Genomic DNA, 22,223 nt, shown 5'->3' with positions numbered 1-22,223 from the left:
TTTTGTTCAGAATATTCAAAATATCTGATAACTATGTCTTTGAGGACGAAATAATCCCCCCACAGTCGCCGGGGGAAAGGCTGTAAGTTATTAACTTCGCCCATTATTTACAAATAATATTGGTTATTGGTAAGTATACAGGCGTTTTCAGGGGTATTTTTTTCTGGCGGGGAGGAGGGAGGGGTTTGGGGGATGATTACGTGGGAGGATCTTTTCATGGAGGAATTTTTCATAGGGGAACAGAATTTCCATGTAAGGGGGTGCTGGATTTACCAGCATTATTTAAAAAACAATCAGAAATGAAATGAAAAAGAAGTTTTTTTAACTGAAAGCAAGGAGTAACATTAAAATTCAAAACGAACAGAAATCACTATGTATATGAGAGGCTTCGTCCCCTCATCGATACCTCGCTCTTCAGACTAAGGTATTTTTAGTAATTTCGAAAGAGCTGTCTATTCTAATTAAACGGCCTTTGTGATTCAGGGGTCATCCTTATAGAATTAGAGTAAAATCCAAACTTTAGCGTAAAGAAGAAGGTATTTACGAGGGGTGAATGCTCCTCATATTATATATATGAGGAATCATCAAAACCTTTCTCTTTATGCTAAAGTTCGAATTTCGTTAAATAATAGCTGACATAAGCAATAATTTGTTTGTTTTATTTTCTGTTTAATTTTATTACCGTTTGTAATTATTATTTGTTTTATTACCGTTTAATTTTATGTTAAAAAGCTTCATAACTATGATTTTTTTGGGATAATAAAACAAATATATTATATGTCTTCGGCTTGTGTTTTTTATTAAATAAGAAAACAAGTTTTTACCAACTGAAAGTAAGGAATAACATCAAAAATTAAAACGAACATAAATTATTATGCATATCTTTTAAAGATCTTTTCTTTCATTCCTTTCAGTCATTAAACAAAAAAAAACAAGTTTTTTAAAATGAAAGTGAGGAGCGACATTAAAACTTAAAACGAACAGAAATAACTCCGTATATGAAAGGGGCTTTTCCTCCTCAACACCCCGCTCTTTACGCTAAAGTTTGACTCTTTCTTTTAACTCTATTTTTTAAAACAGTAAAAAACTTTAGCGCAAAGAGCGAGGCGTTGAGGAGGGAAAGCCCCTTTCATATACGGAGTGATTTCTGTTCGTTTTAAGTTTTAATGTCGCTCCTTACTTTCATTTAAAAAACTTGTTTTTTGTTTGTTTAATTTCTGGACATTTTTGAATTAATGCATGTTGTGATCTTGGCTATCCGTAGAAATTTGCATATTAATTTTTTTTTTGGCTAAATGGCTTTCTCATATTTTTCATCGGAAGATTTTGAGAAAAAAGGAGCGAGGGAGGAGGCCTACTTGTCCTCCAATTTTTTGATTACTTAAAAAGGCAACCATAGCTTCTAATTTTTACGAACGTTTTCCTAAGTAAAAAATATACGTAACTTACGAATTAACTTAGGTAGCGAACTTCTATATTCGTATGTTTTTATTGCTTATATTAGGGGGCTCACCCCTCGTCGATACCTCGCTCTTTACACTAAAGCTTAAATTTAATCCCAATTCTTTAAGAATGACCCCTGAATCACAAAAGCCCGTAGAATAAATAGTTGAAATTCCTAAAAATACTTTAGCGTAAAGAGCGAGGTATTACGAGGAGGTAAACCCCTCATATGCGTAACAATTTCTGTTCATTTTAAGTTTTAATATTGCTCTTCACTTTCAGCAGAAAAAACTTTTCATATTTATTTTTTCATTGTTTTTTTTTTTAAATAATGCTAGAAAATCCCGTGTCCCTTCATTGAAAGTCTCTTCCCCCATAAGAAGTTCCTCCATGGAAAGATCCTCCCACGTAACCCCCCTCAACTCCCCCCAAACCAAAATATCCCCCTGAAAACGTCTGTACACTTCCGAGTAACCGTTACTACATGTAAACATAGGTCAAAGTTTGTAGCAAGCAGCCCCTCCCACGGGGACTGCGGGGGAGTAAGTCGCCCCCAAAAGACATAATTATTACGGATTTTGATATTGGTGAATAAAATGCCTATCTCAGAATCTTGGTCCAGTGACTTTGGAGAAAAATGAGTGAGGGGCCTAGGTACCCTCCAATTTTTTGGTCACTTAAAAAGGGCACTAGAACTTTTAATTTCCGTTAGAATGAGCCCTCTCGCAAGATTCTAGGAGCACTGAGTCGATACGATCACCCTGGAAAAAAAAAAACAAAAAAAAAACAAACAAGAAAACAAATAAACACGCATCGGTGATTTGTTTTCTGGCAAAAAATGCGAAATACCACATTTTTGTAGATATGAGCTTGAAACTTCCACAATAAGGTTCTCTGATGCGCTGAATATGATGGTGTGATTTCCGTTAAGATCGTATGACTTTTAAAGGGTGTTTCTTCCTATTTTCCAAAATAAGGCAAATTTTGCAGGCTCGTAACTTTTGATGGGTAAGACTAATCTTGATGAAACTTTTATATTTGAAATCAGCATTAAAATGCAATTCTTTTGATGTAACTATTGGTATCAAAATTCATTTTCTAGAGTTTCGGTTCTATTGAGCCAGGTCGCGCCTTACTACAGTTCGTTACCACGAACTGTTTGATTTAAGAATTGCTCAACTTATGATTCTCATTTTCATAAAAATAGTTTCGATCTCTTTGGCCGTTTTGTTACTATGCCTTACAAAATTAGTTCCGTAAATATCACTAATTTTAGTTACGTGGGAGAATCTTTCCATGGATAAATTTCTCGTGTGGGAAGGAAATTTTCCACGGAGGAGGGCTGGATTTCCCAACATTATGCAAAAAGCGATCAGCAATTAAATAAATAAAAAAACAAGTTTTTCAACTGAAAGTAAGAAACAATATTAAAACTTAAAACAACAGAAGATATCACGTATTTGAGGGAGGTTGCCTTTCCTCAATAGCTCGCTCTTACGCTAAACATTCTTTTTTAACTTTTAAAAGAAGTTTAGTAGGTTATTATTCAAATTGGACAGCCTTTGTGATTCAGGAGCCATTCTTAAACAACTGGAACAATAGTCAAACTTAGGTTATTATAAGATTATTATTAGTTAAAAAAGTAAAATTTATATGCCAATTTTTTAATTATTCACGTACAGTGAGCCAAATTAAAAACTTGTATTAATTCAAAAACGTTCAGAAATTAAATAAAAAAAAAGTTTTTTTCAACTGAAAGTAAGAAGCAACATTAAAACTTAAAACGAACAGAAGACATCACCTATTTGAGGGAGGTTGCCTTTCCTCAATAGCTCGCTCTTATGCTAAACATTCTTTTTTAACATTTAAAAGAGGTTATTATTCAAATTGAACAGCCTTTGTGATTCAGGAGCCATTCTTAAACGATTGGAACAAAAATCAAACTTAGGTTATTATAAGATTATTATTAGTTAAAAAATAAAATTAATATGCATTCTTTTTTAATTATTCATGTACAGTGAGCCAAATTCACAGCCTGTATTAATTCAAAAAAGTTCAGAAATTAAACAAAAAAGTTATTTTTTAAATGAAAGTCAGGAGCGAGATTAAAACTTAAAACAAACAAAAAGAATTCCGTATATGAAAGGGGATTTTTCTCCTCAACGCCCCGCTCTTTACGCTAAAGTGAAAATAGCTCTTTATGCTATGAAAAGGGCTGTCCGCAAAGTAGAGTTGTGAGATAGAGTCAAACTTTAGCGTAAAGAGCGGGGCGCTGAGGAGCGGACAGCCCTTCACATGTACGGAATGATTTATGTTAGTTTTAAGTTTTAATGTCACTCATTACTTTCAGTTAAAAAAAGTGTCTTTTTTATGTTTAATCATAACGATCCAAGACAAGAAAAATTCGGAATAGATCTTTCGAATAAGTATTAGGACTCTCTTTTTCAGTGACTGGTAATTTTACATTTTTATTATACATTTCTATTTTTAAGCCCCGAGTCTCAAAAGCGCCGATCATAAGACTTTTTATTCTGCAATGCCAAGATTTACTTTAATTTTTTTTCAAATTTTAATCTACAGTCAAAGTATATTTTATTTCAGGCATATTCTTCTCCTATGTTATTTTTTTGTTTTTTTTTCTTATAAAATTTTTGAATTTTTTTTTGAACATTTGAACGTTTTTTTTTCGAACCTTTTTTGTTTGTTATTTCTGCTCCTCTCAGAACAATGATGCAACAACGCATCTATTGGAAATTATAATTAATTTGAAATTTTAAGTATGTCTTCAAGAATGATATTAGGCCTAGTAAGTTTTTTAGAATAAATTAAAGCAGTTATCATAAGTTTATAGTGTTTCCTTTTGGTGAATACTAATACCAGTTTTTCTTTTCTTGATTAATTTGTTTAAGTGAAAGATAAAATAACACCTAGGCTTCCTCTTCTGGCAATTTCTCCCTGTTTTGGGGGATAACCGCTTCTTTTAAGGACACTCATCTAGGGATTCATGGGAATCTGGGGTAAAGGTTTTAAGGATATTCAGAGAAGTTTGACTTTTTTGAATGAAGGCTGAAAAATTCTCCTATATCACATGCTAGTTTTCTTGAAGAATTATATGCTGTAGCACTGGTTTATGTAGCTTTTTTATATCATAAAAATGATATATATATATATATATATATATATATATATATATATATATATATATATACAAAGAAAGCTGGTGCTGTATTTGAATTTGCAACAGCACGGCATTTCTAAGCAAAAATTTTTAAGCATATTCAGAAATAAATGTAGCCAAAAAATAGTAATGACCGATGTTAATCTTGTTAAAATAATTTTGAATAAATTTTCATAATTTCGAAACATCCTCGTATAATTAAACTGTGTTTAGTGTTTAACCCCCTCCCCTCACAATGTTCAACAGTGTGTAGACTAAATTTTTGGAACTATGGCATACAGTCCTTAGACTTTGCTCATTTCACTGCCATGTTAGAGTGTTTTGTCATGATTTCTGTATTGATTTTGGTTGGCAAAATGCCAATAAATATATCCTGCAGAAGGTGAAATCTGTTTGCCCCTCTCAAAAGCTTTGTCTCCAAATTAGATTGCTTATTTTCGACGCTATTTAAAAAAAATCGTCTAAAAACAAGCTAAAAACGGCTAATAGGACAGAATAGACTAAGATAGCCAGACTGAATCGTTGTTCATCAGGATGATACTGAAGTTTCTTTTATGTTTTACTTATTGTTTCTTTGCATTTTAAAGCTTAAAATAAATTTTATTGTTTATATATATGTATAAAAATGCTTACTCTTTTGTCATCATCGTCTTCTTCTAATAGTTTAGTTGTATTCCTGTTATTGCTAGTTTCTTTTTCAGCATGCGAAAGTACTAAACCTTAAAGAAGAAAAAGAAGACATTTTTCACTAGAATGAAGAAGGCAGATAAATACATAGCTTCTTGTAGGACAGAAGGGAGAGGGGATTTGAAGAAAAAATACAAATAGATGAATCATTTACAATATATTGAATTTTATAAGGAAAGCAGTAATATATTGAGATCTCTGGGGAAGGTGGGATGAGCTAAATGGGTTTCTTACTACTATGGCGGGTATCAGAATTTATACATTTCAAATCTTTGCCAATTATAACTCACAACACTAAACAAGCGAATTACTAGCTGCAGAAATGCCACATATCAAAACACACAAACAGAATTGAAAACCGAAAAATGTATTTTCGGGCGAAAATTGAAATTGACAGTGCAAAAGCGTTTGCCAGGATGGGACACATAGTTATTATTTTCTTATTTTTTTAAAAAAGGGGGGAACACCACCTAAGCGTAAATGAATCTTAATGGAAATCACACCATTAGATTCAGCGAATCAGAGAACCCTACTCTAGAGGTTTCAAGATCCTATCTACAAAAATGTTGAATTTTGTACTTTTTACCAGAAGAAAGATCGCGGATGTGTGTTTATTTGCTTTTTTGTTGGTTTGTTTTTTTCCAGGGGTGATCGTATCGTTAGGGTGGCCCTAAAATATCACGAGAGGGCTCATTCTAACGGAAATTAAAAGTTTTAGTGCCCTTTTTAAGTGACCAAAAAAATTGGTAAGCAAAATTGGTGACCAAAAACTGCACGTATGACGGCACTAAGAATTTACAGCCCATAAATTTTTTATCATTAACAGGCCTTCAAAAAATAGTACATACTATTATTCTTATGTATTATATGCGCCGTCAGACAACCAGCCACTTTTAAATTTTCCTTGTTAAATTCTCCATCTATGTAATGCATAGTGAAAGAAAACGAGACTAAGAAAAAAGCTAGTTGGTGTAGGCTTAGGACTTAAAATCCCTTAACTTTAGCTCTTCTATGCTTAAAAATTTTATAGATGTATTTTTCCAACATGAGCTTCAAACAACTCACTTTTTTCGTAAATTTTCAAGAACGTTACATTTTGCATAGGGTAGAATTTTTAATTTATAACTTCCCCCCCCCCAGTACTAGTAAAAGGGGAAAAATGTGCCACCAAAAAGAATTTTGGTTGTCTTTATTCCTGATGGTCAAACCACCTTATAGTCACACTTGTAGGTATACTGTGAGCAATTTGGTCAGTTGGGCTCTATTTCACTCAAAAAGCACAATTTGTGTGACTAACCAATTAGAGCCAATACTTAAAGCAGGTTTTAACGGAGTTAAAAAAGACGGGAGCTTAGAACCTCTCCTATCTGTAAGCTGAACCTGTGAAAAAATATAAAGACAAGTTAAATCTAATCTCGCAAAACGAACAATAGGTGTATACATGTATATTTTTTTTATTCATTTATTTCTTATGTTTTAGTCGAAAATGGTACGATATTGTTTTCTGAAAATTGGCCTACCACCATTTTTGCTGTAAAAATGATTTAGATAGTTTGCGACTGCAAAGATTCCCTTAGGTTCTAAATTTTGGAAAAACTATTTTTCAAACGAATTATATCAAAAATACCGAGGCGTCCAATGGTTTTATTTACCCTAATGGTTTTATTTTCCACAGTGAATACAATAACATGAAGTTAAAGCTGTCGGGCGAAAAAGATTAAAAACTGTCTTTCTTTTCATCTGGGGAAGTTCGTTCCCACGGTACTAAAATTAAAAGATAAAGTTATTTAAAATACCAAGTCCGATAAATTATACTAGAAGTAGGGTGCCACTAAGATTACAAGGCCAATAAAATATTTTGTTTGATTTTTTTTTAGATATTTTAAAGTCTTAAATATTTAAATTTTAAATATTTAAACTCTTAAATATTTAATATTTAAATATTTAAATATTCTTAAAATGAACCAATTTATGAATAGAAAAGCAAGACATAATAAAGCAATAAAACATATTTTATAAATTAAGACGGCTGTTTTATTTACATCGAGTGACAGTTTGGTTCAATAGGAACCAAATGAAAGAAGACATAAACCCAGCAAGAAGTCCTCAGCATTAGAAAAAGAATTTAAAGAAGCTCCTAATGATTAAGGTCGTTTGAAAGGAGTGTTCTACCTTATTAAGATGTTGAAGATTTGATCTTTGTGTATTTGTGCATCTGTGCAATTGTCTGAAAGAATGTGATGAAAAAGATGCTATGCAATATTTTTATTTTTTTTCTTAAACAAAAAAAAAAAAAAAAAAAAAGTGAAAAATGATGATTTTCATATGATGACAATTCATATCGGAAAATCCATCTTTTTTCTTCTCATTTTTAAGTTGGTTTTTTAAGTGGTCATAACGAGTTAGACTGGTTCCAAAATTCATAGAATATTCAGTGGCTTCAACTGGGGGGGGGGGGGGTAAATAATTCAGTTTCAATTTATGCTTGTCAATCGGGCCGGAAAATCTAAAAATTTGACTGTAATGTATAGGTATCGGTAAAAACTTTTCCAGGAGAGATATATAAAGACCTGAAACATATTTCAATCGGGGGAAATATTTGATCTTTGTGCATTTGTGCAATTGTCTGAAAGAATGTGATGAAAAAGATGCTATGCAGTATTTTTTGTTTTTTTCTTAAAAAAAAAAAAAAAAATGAAAATTATGATTTTCATATGATGACAATTCATATCGGAAAATCTATTCATATTGCATATATTCATATTGCAAAATCCATCTTTTTTCTTCTTATTTTTAAGTTGGTTTTCTATTGAAATTTTGTAAATAATTAAGTGGTCGCAACGAGTTAGACTGGTTCCAAAAATAGCCCGTGGCGTCAACTGACGGGGTTTCAACTGGGGGGGGGGGGGTAAATAATTCAGTTTCAATTTATGCTTGTCAATCGGGCCGAAGAATCTAAAAAATTTGATTTATTGCATAGGTATCCGTAAAAACTTTTCCAGGGGAGATATATAAAGACCTGAAACATAATTCAATGGGGGGGGGGGAGGGGACTTACATGCTCGTAAAATAGAATCTTGCTTGAAAAGTTTCAATATTTATTATGCTACGAAATATGGTATCTCTTTCTGTATCTTTTGCAATATAAAATGAGTAATTACGGGCCACCTCCCTCCTGGATCTATATGCTGACAAGAGGTGTATAACTAAGTTTTACTTTGAGCTTTTACTTTAAGTTTAAGTTTACTTTAAGTTGAGTTTTACTTTAAGAATCTTCCTTTACTTCATCATTAAAAAATGATTTCGTTTAATTTAAACAAAACACTCTGAAACATGTCTGAAGCAATTCTGCAGCATGGGCGCTCCAAAAAGCGATGAAGACTTGCTAGTTGTTTTCCAGGGAAATTGCCTATGGATTGTTCTGGGTACCCGGCTTACTGACTGCATTTCAAACAGTAGGCTGTACAAAAAGTGTGGTTCAATCCCGCTTTCTAGGGCCATAATGAGAGAAAGGTTGAAATGACTAGGTCACGTTCTACGGAAGAAGGATGATAGATTGCCGAAGGTTGTCCTTTTCGGCTGACCGATTAAGGCTAAATGGAAAACAGGCCGTCCATCGTTGGGTGGGAGGATGCAATAAAGAAAGATTTAAGAAAAATAAGAACTTTCTGGGAGGGTGTAAAGAGGGAGACTTTGAATAAACTGGGATAGAGGAATAGCGTACGTAGCTGTATTGGCCTCATACGGCTTGGTGCTGTGGCAAGTTATTAATATTAGTAGTAAACTAAACATCAAAGTAATATAAAATGGTTTGTCGATTGATACAAGATCAGCACATTCAGAGTTTAAAAATACAACTTTTTTACTATTTAACTCCTTGAAGTTCAAAGCAAATAACTCAAACACATATGTTGAAGAGTAGGGCCATAAATAACACCTGCTCATGAATAAAGGTATTATATGTCACAGTACAGGTTACCACCTGTAGCACAAAAGTGTTATTTTAGCACTATTACCCCTGGTTCCCACTACTGTTATTTCGAGTAAAATCCTGCGACATGCGACAAATGACACAAATCATGGGACAAACGATGCAAAATCCCTTTTGCTGCAATGTCGGATGCGTTGAATAATTTCAACTCATACGGCAAATCACATGCGTTGCTTTGATAAAAAAAAAATAGTAAATAAACCATAACCAAAGTAATGGAGCTAATTGGAAAGCTAATTTTGGCTGTTAGGTGCCATCCCATATTATATTCCAAGGACCACAATGTTTTTACAATGGATCACGAGTTTGAGAACTTGATTTGAATTCTTCTAGAGTTTGTCGCAGCGACACAAAAGTCTGTGTTTCTTTGTGAACCTCCATCCGATTCTGTCGTACGTCTGCTCCGCCAGAAAAAAATCGTGTCGGGACTGACGCAACAGTGGGTACTATAAGTTACAGTCAATTTCTTGATTTTAGCACCAAATAATTGCTTTGTAGAACCCAAATTCGGGCAATTATAACGCTTTTGGAACTGACCGTGGTGGCAACCCCTTATGTCATACATATAATGCTCAGAATATTGTGCCCTCTGTGTAAAAACACAATATTGATATTTTGTTGTTGCAAAATGGGATTAATGGGTTTTACAAACTTTTTTTTTAGTTTTAACCCTTCTTAATATTCTACGGCAAGCTTTTAAGCACTTTATTATAGACTCAAAGGTCGGATTAGGCCTCCCTTTGAAGAAGCGGCACAATTTTCACTGAAGTGGTAAATTAAATGAGAATTGTTATCAGATATCAACCTAAATATCTGCTCTAAATCATTTCTAAAATTCGATAGGTACTTACACCAATAAGGGTACTGACATCCCTACTTGGAATTAAACAAAAAAACGAGTTTTTTGAAATGAAAGTAAGGAGCGAAATTAGAACTTAAAACGAACAGAAATTACTCCGTATGTGAAAGGGCTTTTCCTCCTCAACACCCCGCTTTTTACGCTAAAGTTTGACCCTTTCTCTTAACTCTACATTTTAAAACAGTAAAAAACTTTAGCGTAAAGAGCGGGCGTTGTGGAGGAAAAGCCCCTTTCATATACGGAGTAATTTCTGTTCGTTTTAAGTTTTAATTTCGCTCCTTATTTTCATTTAAAAAAAACTTGTTTTTTTTGTTTAATTTCTGGACGGTTTTGAATTAATGCATATTTTGATCTTGGATATCTTTGCATAAATAATTTAAAAGAAATTTGCATATTAATTTTTTTGGGCTAAATGGCTTTTTCATAGTTTTAATCGGAAGATTTTAAGAAAAGAGGAGCGAGATAGGAGGCCTAGCTGCCCTCCAATTTTTCGATTACTTAAAAAGGCAACTATAACTTTTAATTTTTTACGAAAGTTTTCATAAGTAGAAAATATACGTAAATTACGAATTAACTTACGTAGCGAATTTCTATATTGGTATGTTTTTATTGCGTATATGAGGGAGCTCACCCCTCGTCGATACCTCGCTCTTTACACTAAAGCTTAAATTTTGTCCCAATTCCTTAAGAATGGCCCCTGAATCAGAAAGGCCGTAGAATAAATAGCTGAAATTACTAAAAATACTTTAGTGTAAAGAGCAAGGTATTACGAGGAGGTAAACCCCTCATATGCGTAATAATTTATGTTCGTTTTAAGTTTTAATGCTGCTCCTCACTTTGGGTAGAAAAAACTTTTCATATTTATTTTTTCATTGTTTTTTTAAATAATGCTAAAAAATCCTGCACCCCCTCCATTGAAAGTCTCTTCCCCCATGAGATGTTCCTCCAAGGAAAGTTTCTCCCACGTAAACCCCCCTCAACTCTCCCCCCCCAACCAAAAAAATCCCCCTGAAAACGTCTGTACACTTCCCAGTAACCATTACTATATATAAACACAGGTCAAAGTTTGTAACTTGAAGCCCCTCCCACGGGGACTGCGGGGGAGTAAGTCGTCCCCAAAGACAAAGTTATTAAATTTTTCGACTATGGTAAACAGAATGGCTATCTCAGAATTTTGATCCAGTGATTTTGGGAAAAAATGAGCGTGGGAGGGGGCCTAGGTGCCCTCCAATTTTTTGGTCACTTAAAAAGGGCACTAGAACTTTTAATTTCCGTTAGAATGAGCCCTTGTGCGACATTCTAGGACCACTGAGTCGATACGATCACCCCTGGAAAAAAAAAAAAAAAAAAAAAAAAAAAAAAAAAAAAAAAAATAAACACGCATCCGTGATTTGTCTTTTGGCAAAAAATGCGAAATTCCACATTTTTGTAGATAGGGGCTTGAAACTTCTACATCAAGGTTCTCTTATACGCTGAATCTGATGGTGTGATTTTCGTTAAGATCGTATGACTTTTAGGGGGTATTTCCCCCTATTTTCTAAAATGAGGCAAATTTTCTCAGGCTCGTAACTTTTGACAGGTAAGACTAATCTTGGTGAAACTTATATATTAAAATCAACATTAAAATGCGATTCTTTTGATGTAACTATTGGTATCACAATTTCATTTTTTAGAGTTTTGGTTACTATTGAGCTGGGTCGCTCCTTACTACAGTTCGTTATCACGAACTGTTTGAAATCAAAATGTAAACGATTGAGCTCTGAGAATAATTTGAGGTTTGACGTAATCTCTGATAATTTTGATGTTTTAATGTTGATGTTTTTAAAAAAATGAAATTTAAATGGCCACAAAATACCAGGCACACTCATGATTTTTTTACTGGATGGGTAGGGGTTATAAAAGAATTTTTTTTTATAATTTCTATAAGAAGTCCTCAGATATTTGGGAAAATTTAGGAGTTGGAGGAAGGGCGTGGATCCCAAGGCCTTCAGTGTCCCTGTCTAGTTTGAATTGATCCACATCAAGTACTACAAACCAATAAAAAAGAGGATGAATTAATAACAACTTACCACTAAAGAAAATGACTGATAGCACATAAAGGGGCTGCATCTTCTACCTGAAAAAACAACAACAAACTTTAGTCACTAGAATTAACATTATTACCACCATAAAAGTTGAAAATTGCGTATTTTTGAAAATAATTATTTACATTAATTGTGTTGCGAGAGCAACACTTTGGTTCTGTCCCGTTTTTTTGTTATTTTTTTTTCCTGTGCCGCCAATCTCAGCTTATTCCTGGAAACTGGTAAGGGTCTAACCTGTGCGGTTCTTACGGAAAGTGTGGACCTCAGGCCGGATTGATGAATATGACATTACATTTTGGAAAGCTCCGTAGAACTCTTGCCTGGGGCCAAAAAGGATGGTTTTTGCTTGTCCTCGAGCCAGAGCCTATGGTGTGCGAAGTGAAGTGGAGTTATATAGCCTATGTCAGAGAGGAGTATCTGAAGTTGTGCAGCCAAGCTTTCGTTTCATCAAACCATGTTTCTGCTTTCGAGTGGAAAGCTCCGTTCTAGCAGGCAAGCAGGCAGGCACCAGTTTCAAATTGAAGATGGACTAAAATCTATAAGTGTTAAATATATGCGGTAGTTCCCCGGCTCCACAGCCAATATATCTTCTTTGAGTGATAAATAGAAAAATTTACAGAAACAAAAAAGTGTGATTTTCCCACGGGTCCGAAAGTGCTGCCATCTATTGTTTCTAGCCATTTCTGTTCGTGATTTCAGCTGACTTTACCATTCTTTTTTTTCTACTTAGGATTGCAATAGAGAAATGGTATCAGATATACCTCTTAAACTTTAAAAGTTCTCTCATTGCTAAAGAAATTAGAGCTTATCCTTTGCTCCTTTCTAAGTGGTGGTGTTAGAAAGTTGGCCTCCGGCAAAAAAGTCAACTTTTGAACTAAGACAGATAGAATTTTTTTTCAATGACAATCGATAGACCTTGATAAGCTGATTAAAGTATATGTCATCCATTTCTTGTTACAAAAATTCCTTCATGACATACACCAGTTTGAAAGTTTCAAGGGGTTGACAACTTCAGTGGTAAGGTACACACTTGAACCAAAAATAGGCCGATACCAATTGTGAGATATGTAGGGGACTTCCAAGCAACAGTCGATTATTAGCTTATAATCATCTTTGGCAATGAGGGGTTTGCAACTTTTGCTGATTGGTGTACCTATTATCTGTTTCTGGTGTATTTAATGGTAAGAACAACTTGGTTCCCGATTGTGAGACATGTAGGGGTGTTGTAAGTAATAATCAGCTGTTACGCTACAATGATCTTCAGCGACGAGGGGTTTGCAACTTTTGCTAGTTGGTGTACCCATTATTTGTTTCCGGTAAACTTGATGTATATCACGGGAGAGGGACTTGTAAGTAAGAATCGGTTGCTAGAGGAGGCTCATGAGGGGCTACAAATTTGTGCAAATTGGTACACATCTATGGTATTTGATCCTGAAAAGTTACGGATAGCTTTATAATACCAAGATTATATAAGATAATGTTCCAAGTTTCCATCGGTCACGATGTCTACGATTGAAAAGGATAAATTTCAACCGGCTGCAAAGTGACATTTAGGGGCCTAGTAGGTAATAATCGGCTGTTAGGTTACAATCCTCTTCAACGATGAGGGGTTTGTGACTTTTGCCTGTTGGTGTACCCGTTATTTGTTTCCGGTTGAACCTGATGTCTATCACGGAAGATGGACTTGTAAGTAAGAATCGGTTCACTTTAGGCTAGAAATTTGTGGAAATTGGTGCACATTGTATTCGATCCCTGTAAATCTACCAGTTTGAAAGTTTCAAAGGGTTGACAACTTCAGTAGCAAGGTATACACAGAAAACAAAAATAGGCCGATACCAATTGTGAGACATGTAGGGGACATGTAAGCAACAGTCGGCTGTTAGCTCATAATCATCTTCGGCAATGAGAGGTTTGTCACTTTTGCTAGTTGGTGTACCTATTATTTGTTTTCGGTGTATTTGATGGTTAAGCCAATTTGGTTCCAGTGGTAAGACACGTAGGGAACTTGTAAGTAATAATCGGCTGTTAGGTACAATCATCTTCAGAGATGAGGGGTTTGCAACTTTTGGTAGTTGGTGTATCCATTTATTTGTTTCCGGTAAACTTGATGACTATCACGGGAAAGGAACTTGTAAATAAGAATCTGTTGTACGCTGTTAGCTCATAATCATCTTGGGCAATGAAGGGTTTGCAACTTTTGCTAGTTGGTGTACGTATTATTTGTTTTCGCTGTATTTGATGGTTAGATCAATTTAGTTCAAGACATGTAGGGGACTTGTAAATAATAATCGGCTGTTAGGCTACAATCATCTTCAGCGATGAGGGATTTGCAACTTCTACTAGTTGCTGTACCCATTTATTTGTTTCCGGTGAAGTTAACGTCTATCACGGGAAAGGGACTTGTAAATAAGAATCGGTTCACTTCGGGCTAGAAATTTGTGCAGTTTGGTACACATTGTATTCAATCTCTGTAAATCTGACAGAATTAAATGTTTACACAACGAGTACAAACGATAACGTAAAACAATGAGATAGTTTCAAAATAATTAATACAGTCTCATGTATGGTATTTGATCCTGAAAAGTTACGGATAGCTTTATAATACCAACTAGATTATATAAGATAATGTTCCAAGTTTCCATCCGTCACGATGTCTACGATTGAAAAGGATAAAGTTCAACTGGCTGCAAACTCAATTTAGTCCCTTTTTCCGATATTCTTTTGCTGTTGTTTTTTCAACGCTGAAGAATTTGATCATGTGATTACTGATTGTGTTCTTCTTTGAATATGCCGTTTTGAAAGCTTTGATAGTTTTGACAACTTCAGCATTTAACCGATAGCGAAGAAACAAAACCAAAGTGTTGCTCTCGCAACACTTTAATCGGCAAAGCCGGACAAAGGTTGCCGCAAAACTTCACGTTGCCCAGGCAATGTAGGTCTAGTTTACTTTGAGAGCGCACCCTACCTATAAAGTATAACAGAAGTGCTAAATGAGAGATCTACAGATTAGCCCATTGGAACAATCGCAGGCTTTTACAAATTGCAACCCCTTCCTAAATTTGAAAATTATGTGAAAATATAGAATTGTTTACTATGCAATAAGTACATATAAAATAAATATTTCATTTTTTTTTTCTATTGCCCTTTCAAATGAGTTAAATCCTTCTGGGTTTCTTCTGAAATAGAATTCAAGCTAAACACGAGAGGTTAATTATATCTATGGATACACTAAGCTTAATTATTAATAAATTAATTATTAATTACGATTATTAATAACGATGTCGTACTAGACACGTACGTAAAAGGGATGGGACCATCACCCCTCCCGAAATGTTAAAATCATTCAAATGGGTTCAAATTATTAAATAATAATTTATTTTACAATTAGCAACAGAAAAAAGTTTTTTCGTACATATCTGGTCATACCATTTTGTGGATAATAATAAAAAAAGTAATCAATTTTATCAATTTTTATTCAATTTTAATGTATTTTCCTGTTCAAAAGAGTTGCATGCACGTAACTTGGTGCACCCACGTATCCTGTAGGCAAAATGCATGTACGCACGCATCCTTTACGCATCAACTCACATACAAGTATCCTGATATCTGTATTAAAAAAAAAATTAAAAACCATAAAAATTGAGAACGGGATTGAGGGGAGGGAGAGGGTTTAGGTTGCCCCAATCATTTGGTTATGAAAGCATAGCGGTTTTGAGATACAATAGCTACATAAAAAAAATTGTTTAACGGGAAGCTCTTTCATATAAATACAATTTTGGGCAGCCACTATTCATTAACAATATAAAATCCAAAAAAATAATCAAATTCACCCCTCAGAATAAGCCGTATTATGCAACTAAAACTAATTAGATTTTAACAATTTTGGTTAAAAATACACGGGGAAATCGTAAATAAATAAAGAAGCCATTATGGGGATAAAACCAATTCTGCTTTTTCACACCCAGCTTAACACTTAAAATCTTGAGAAAAAAAGAGAGAGAGAGAGGGGGAGAGAGAGAGGCGGGACACTCCAAGGGCTGGTGGTGACCAGGCTAAAGCTACCTTAGCACCCCCGTAATTGGGCGTAACGACAAAATTTTCCTGTTCATTTTCTCGGGGCAATTACCACGTAAAGGTTTAAACTTGTACAGTTACCTCTTCTCATCCTTTGATTTACCTGCTTAGGTTCCATTCCAACTCAACCCCATTTCACACAACACTCATGCATCTCAACCCCCATGCAACTTAATCTTCACTAAAATCCACCCTCATTCAAATCAAACCCATGCATACCAATCTTACTCAACTCAACCCATTAAACTCAATCCCATACAATTTAATTCCATTCAACTCAACCCTGTTTTATGTAAACCATCATTCTAATGTCATTGATGCAATTCAACCCTGATTTAACAAACCCTAATTAGCTCTAGCCTCATGCAATTCATCCCCCTTATAATTCAACTTCCGTTAAACTCAGCCCCATTTACCTAAACACCCCTTCAATCCAACCCATTGCAACAACTCAACCCCATTTTAAATCAACTCCTATGCAACTCAAACCCCTAAAATCTACTCCATGCTTCTGAACCTTCATTAAACTCAATAAACATTTAACTCAACTCAGCTGCAACTTAACCCTATTTATATCACTTTCATTAAACTCACCATTCTGGAAATTGCTCCCCCCCATAATTTAACTCAATCCTTTTTTATTTAAAACTCCCATTCAAATCAGACCTCCTGAACTCAACTGTATAGCTGACAATCTTTAACTCAACCCGTTTTGTCAGAAGTTCGACCAGAATGGGATGGTCTTCATTCATTGGTTAATACTGGTTCCTGGCCCAATTTTGTCCAAGGCTGGTTTGGAGAAATGTTTTAACTAAAAAGGTTATTAGGATCATGTATGAGAAAATAAAATTTGATGCTAAAAATTCATTAATTCAGAGAAGACATTTCCCAGAACAGAACTTTTTCATGTATTAATTACAAAAAAAAAACTTTCCGTAAAAGAGGGTTTTCAAACAAAAGTAAAGAGCCATGGTAGACTTAAAACCAGTAGATATAAATGCCTATTGTAAATCAGACTCAAAACGACCAGAAATTATTTTTAAAAAATGAATAAAACCCAAAACGAACAGAAATTAAATATATAATCATACGAAACCCACAGATAACAAATATTAATGTAAATGAATAAATAAATCTTAAAACGAGTTGAAATTAAGTTGAATATTCAAGTCCAGCTGAAGACAGACAAAAATCACCACAAACTACTCTTTGTAGGGGTTTTTCAACAAAAACGGGGCTACCACCTTTTTCTCCCTCCCCTAACCCTAAAAGTTTTAAGCTTATTGCGTTTTCTGCGTTTTATTAAAACCTATGTGTCTTGAACAGTCCTTGGAAAGATCAAATAACAACATACTGAATATTTGATATAATGATGTTAATCGTTGAAAACTCAGCAATTCAAGATATAATTTCACTGTAAGTTTTATTTTTATTTTTCTATGTAGTACATATAAAAATAATTGCAATATAATGCGTTTTTAGTAAAGTCCAAATGACGTAATTGGCTCATATTATAATAAAATAACTGTAACTCCTATCATAATACAATGGGCTAATGAATAGCCCCTAATAAAAGCAGAAATTACTAGGAATGAATAAACGAAACCCAAAACGATCAGTAACGAAAATGAATAGTTACATCAAACAAAAAGATAACAGCTACTTATTACTATGGATGAATAAATGAATTCTAAAACTAACAGAAATTAAAATAAATAAATAAGTCAAATCTAAAGCGAGCGGAAACTATCAAACAGTTCGTGGTAACGAACTGTAGTAAGGAGTGACGCGGCTCAATAGTAAACGAAACTCTGAAAAACGAAATTTTGATGCTAAAAGATACATCAAAATAATCGAATTTTCATGCTGATTTTAAATGTATAAGTTTCATCAAATTTAGTCTTTGTCATCAAAAGTTATAAGCCTGAGAAAATTTGTCTTATTTTGGAAAGTAGGGGGAAACACCCCCTAAAAGTCATAGAATCTTAACGATTCTATCGTTAATAGGAAGTCACGCCATCGAATTCAGCTTATCAGAGAACCCTACAGCAAAGATTTCAAGCTCCTATCTAAAAAAGTGTGGAATTTCGTATTTTTTGCCAGAAGACAGATCACGGGTGCGTGTTCTTTTTTTTTTTGTCTTTTTTTCCCCAGGGGTCATCGTATCGACCAAGTGGTCCTAGAATGTTGCAAGAGGACTCATTCTAATGGACATGAGAAGTTCTAGTGTCCTTTTTAAGTGAACAAAAAATTGGAGGGCACCTAGGCCCCCTCCCACGCTCCTTTTCCCCCAAAGTCAACGGATCAAAATTTTGAGATTGCCATTTTGTTCCGCATAGTCAAAAACTATAATAACTATGTCTTTGGGGATGAATTACTCCCCCACAGTCCCTGGGGGAGGGGCTGCAAGTTAAAAAATTTGACCAGTGTTTACATACAGTAATGGTTATTGGGAAGTGTACAGACGTCTTCAGGGGGATTTTTTGGTTTGGGTGTGGGGTTGAGGGGAGGGGGATATGTGGGAGGATTTTTCCTTGGAGGAATATGCCATGGGGGAAGAGAAATTCAATGAAAAGGGCGCGGGATTTTCTAGCATTACTATAAAAAAAATCAATGAAAAAATAAACATCAAAAAGTTTTTTCAATTGAAAGTAAGGAGTAGCATTAAAACTTAAAACGAACAGAGATTATTATGCATAAAAGGGTTCTAAAAATACTTTAGCATAAAGAGCGAGGTATTTAGGAGGAGATTAATACCTCACTCTTTATGCTAAAGTATTTTTAGTATTTTAACTATTTATTCTACGACCTTTCTGATTCAGGGTTCATTCTTACAGAATTGGGACAAAACTTAAGATTTAGTGTAAAGAGCGAGGTTTTAGCGAGGGGACAACCCCCTCATATACAAAATAAAAATATAAGAATAAAAAAGTTTGTTACGTAAGTTAATTCTTAAGTTACGTATATTTTTTACTAATAGAAACGTTCGTTAAAAATTAAAAGTTCTAGTTTCCTTTTTAAGTAACCGAAAAATCGGAGGGCAACTAGGCCTCCTTCCCCACCCCTTATTTCTCAAAATCTTCTGATGAAAACTAAGAGAAAGCCATTTAGCCAAAAAAAAAATAATACGCAAATTTCATTTTAATAATTTATGTCCGGAGAGCCAAAATCAAACATGCATTAATTCAAAAACGTTCAGAAATTAAATAAAAAAACAGTTTTTTTTAATTGAAAGTAAGGAGCGACATTAAAAATTAAAACGAACAGAAATTACTCCGTATATGAAATGGGTTGTCCCCTCCGCAATCCCTTGCTCTTTACGCTAAAGTTTGACTCTGCCACAATTCTACTTAGAAAAAAATTAAAAACTTTAGCGTTAAGAGCGAGGGATTGCGGAGGGGACAACCCATTTCATATACGGAGTAATTTCTGTTCGTTTTAAGTTTTAATGTCGCTCCTTACTTTCAGTTAAAAAAACTAGTTTTTTTTATTTAATCACAAATAAAGGCAAGGCTACCGCCCCCTTAAAATCTCTAAAAGCCAGAGTGTCATTTATGCTTTATTGAAAACAAAATATTTTGTTATATATTAACTAAGTATATTTTATAAATTTTCAGCACTCTTTTATCATTATAACGTTTAAATGTGATAATTGCTGGGACTTCCAGGAATAAATATTCTTATATTCTAAGAGCATAGCCCTGTGGCTACAGTGGTCTGGTGCTACAGCAAGTTATTATTATATAATAATTATATTATTATAATTAATTATATTATTATTATATTATTATATAATAATATTATTATTATTATTATAAGTAGTGGTGTTATTGAAGGTTTATTTGGTTATATGCGAGGAAATTGGCTACCTTTCCGAAAGGGTTGTGCACATACGCACCTGCTTGCCAAATTTTAATCAAATTTATTGCCTACAGGACCAGAAGAAGAAGAAGAAGAATAAAAGAAGAAGAGGAAGATGTGAAAAAAAGAAAAAGAAAAAAGAAAATCCTTACTCTTTTCTTGTCAGCAGTAAACTAAAGCTGAACCACGACTACAATATCATCACTCTCTGTATCTTAACTTTATATATTTAATTCCATTGCTGCAAAAAGCAGTCTTATGGAACATGATAATCAAATTTTTTCATTGTTTGGTATTATGATTTTATTTTCTTATTATCTATCTCCCCAGAGCAGCAAATAGTGATAGACTCAAAGATGAAGCCTATTTTAGCTCTTTATGCTTCCTTGAGCTTGCAAATTAAATAAGAAAGAAAAAAGCGATAGCTACTTACTAAAAGTATTCATCGTTTATTGTTATAACCTTCACTAAATAATAGAAAAAAGGGTACCTCTACCTTGTGCCAATTTTATCATTGACATTGGATTCTTCTTATTACTACATTTTACTTTGTGCTTTCCCGTCAGAATTTGTATGTCTTAAAAACCAAAACTTTAAACGCATAGAACTTTGCACTGAACTTTAAGAAGTTTCAGAACTTTAAGAATTCGACCTTAAATTCGGCCTTAATTCTTTATTTAGTCGACATATATATATATATATATATATATATATATATATATATATATATATATATATATATATATATATATATATATATATATATATATTAAATTCGGAGTTTTATTCAAATAATTTTTATTCCAAATAAGTTTTATTCAAATAATTGAAATGGTATTGGATCTTATATATATATAGACCATAAGTTTTATTCAAATAATTGAAATGGTATTGGGTCCTATATATATAGACCATATATATATATATATATATATATATATATATATATATATATATATATATATATATATATATATATATATATATATATATATATATATATATATATATATATATATATATATATATATATATATATATATATATACTAGCTGTTGGGTTGGCGCTTCGCGCCACCCAGAGTGATCCTCCTCATATAAGTAATAATTTCTGTATGTTTTAAGTTTTAATGATGCTCCTTACTTTCAGTTGAAAAAACTTGTTTTTTTTAAATTTAATTTCTGATCATTTTTTAAATAATGCCAGGAAATCTGGCTACACCTCTACAGAAAAATTCCTCCTCCCCACGGATTTATTTTCTAGAAAATTCAATCCTGATGAAAATTTACCCCGGACAATTACCCTTAACATCTCAACGCATTAAATTGAGTCGGCAAAGAGGAAGCAAGACACGAGCCAAATCTCGTTTAGGAATTCTAGCATAATCCCGCTGGGTAAAATTTCCTCTGAAAAATTCACTTCCTGGAAACTTCCCTCCCCATGGAAATTTATCCCCGTGGAAAATCTTACGAGCTAAAAATTCACCCCCCCCTCTACCAAATAATTGTATGCATACTCCCCAATAAAAAAAATACAGGGCTATGCGTGACCAATTGACAAATTTTGTAACTTAAAAACCTTTCCCTATGGGCAGTGGGAGGTCATGATACCTCCAAAGGCATAATTATTCGGCCTTTCACCTATGCTGAACAAAATGTCCGTCTCAAAATATTAATTGGACGATTTTGAGAAAAAGGGGCGTGGGAGGGGGCCTAGTTGCCGTCCAATTATTTTGGTCATTTAAAAAGGGTGCTAGAACCTCTAATTTATTTTCGAATGAGCCCTCTCCTAATATTCTAGGATCACTGGATCATTACGATCACCCCTGGGAAAAACCAAATGAACACACATCTGTGATCTTTCTCCTGGTAAAAAATAAAAAATTCAAATTTTTGCAGTTAGGAGCTTGAAACCTCTACAGGAGGGTTTTCTGATACGCTGAATCTGATGATGGGATTTTCATTAAGATTCTATGACCTTAGGGAGTGTTTCCCCCTTTAGAGGATGTTTTCCCTCTTTTTTAAAAAAATAAGGCAAGCTTTCTCA

General features: G+C 33.8%; 1 protein-coding gene across 1 annotated transcript in view; it reads right to left on the bottom strand.

Moving 5' to 3' along the window:
* Window positions 1-20,362, bottom strand: part of LOC136039179 (ice nucleation protein InaA-like) — a 35,198-nt gene extending 14,836 nt beyond the window's left edge. Inside the window, exons 1-3 of the mRNA XM_065722700.1 lie at window positions 20,330-20,362; window positions 12,228-12,274; window positions 5,255-5,340 (exon numbers count right to left, since the gene is read on the bottom strand). Coding sequence (XP_065578772.1) covers window positions 5,255-5,340; window positions 12,228-12,267 — 126 coding nt within the window. The 5' untranslated portion in view covers window positions 12,268-12,274; window positions 20,330-20,362. The remainder of the gene's footprint in view (window positions 1-5,254; window positions 5,341-12,227; window positions 12,275-20,329) is intronic.
* Window positions 20,363-22,223: the final 1,861 nt, after the last annotated feature.

The sequence above is a fragment of the Artemia franciscana genome, chromosome 19 (genome assembly GCF_032884065.1).
Source record: "Artemia franciscana chromosome 19, ASM3288406v1, whole genome shotgun sequence".
Classification (NCBI taxonomy): domain Eukaryota; kingdom Metazoa; phylum Arthropoda; class Branchiopoda; order Anostraca; family Artemiidae; genus Artemia; species Artemia franciscana.
This window is presented reverse-complemented; position numbering and strand designations above follow the sequence as displayed.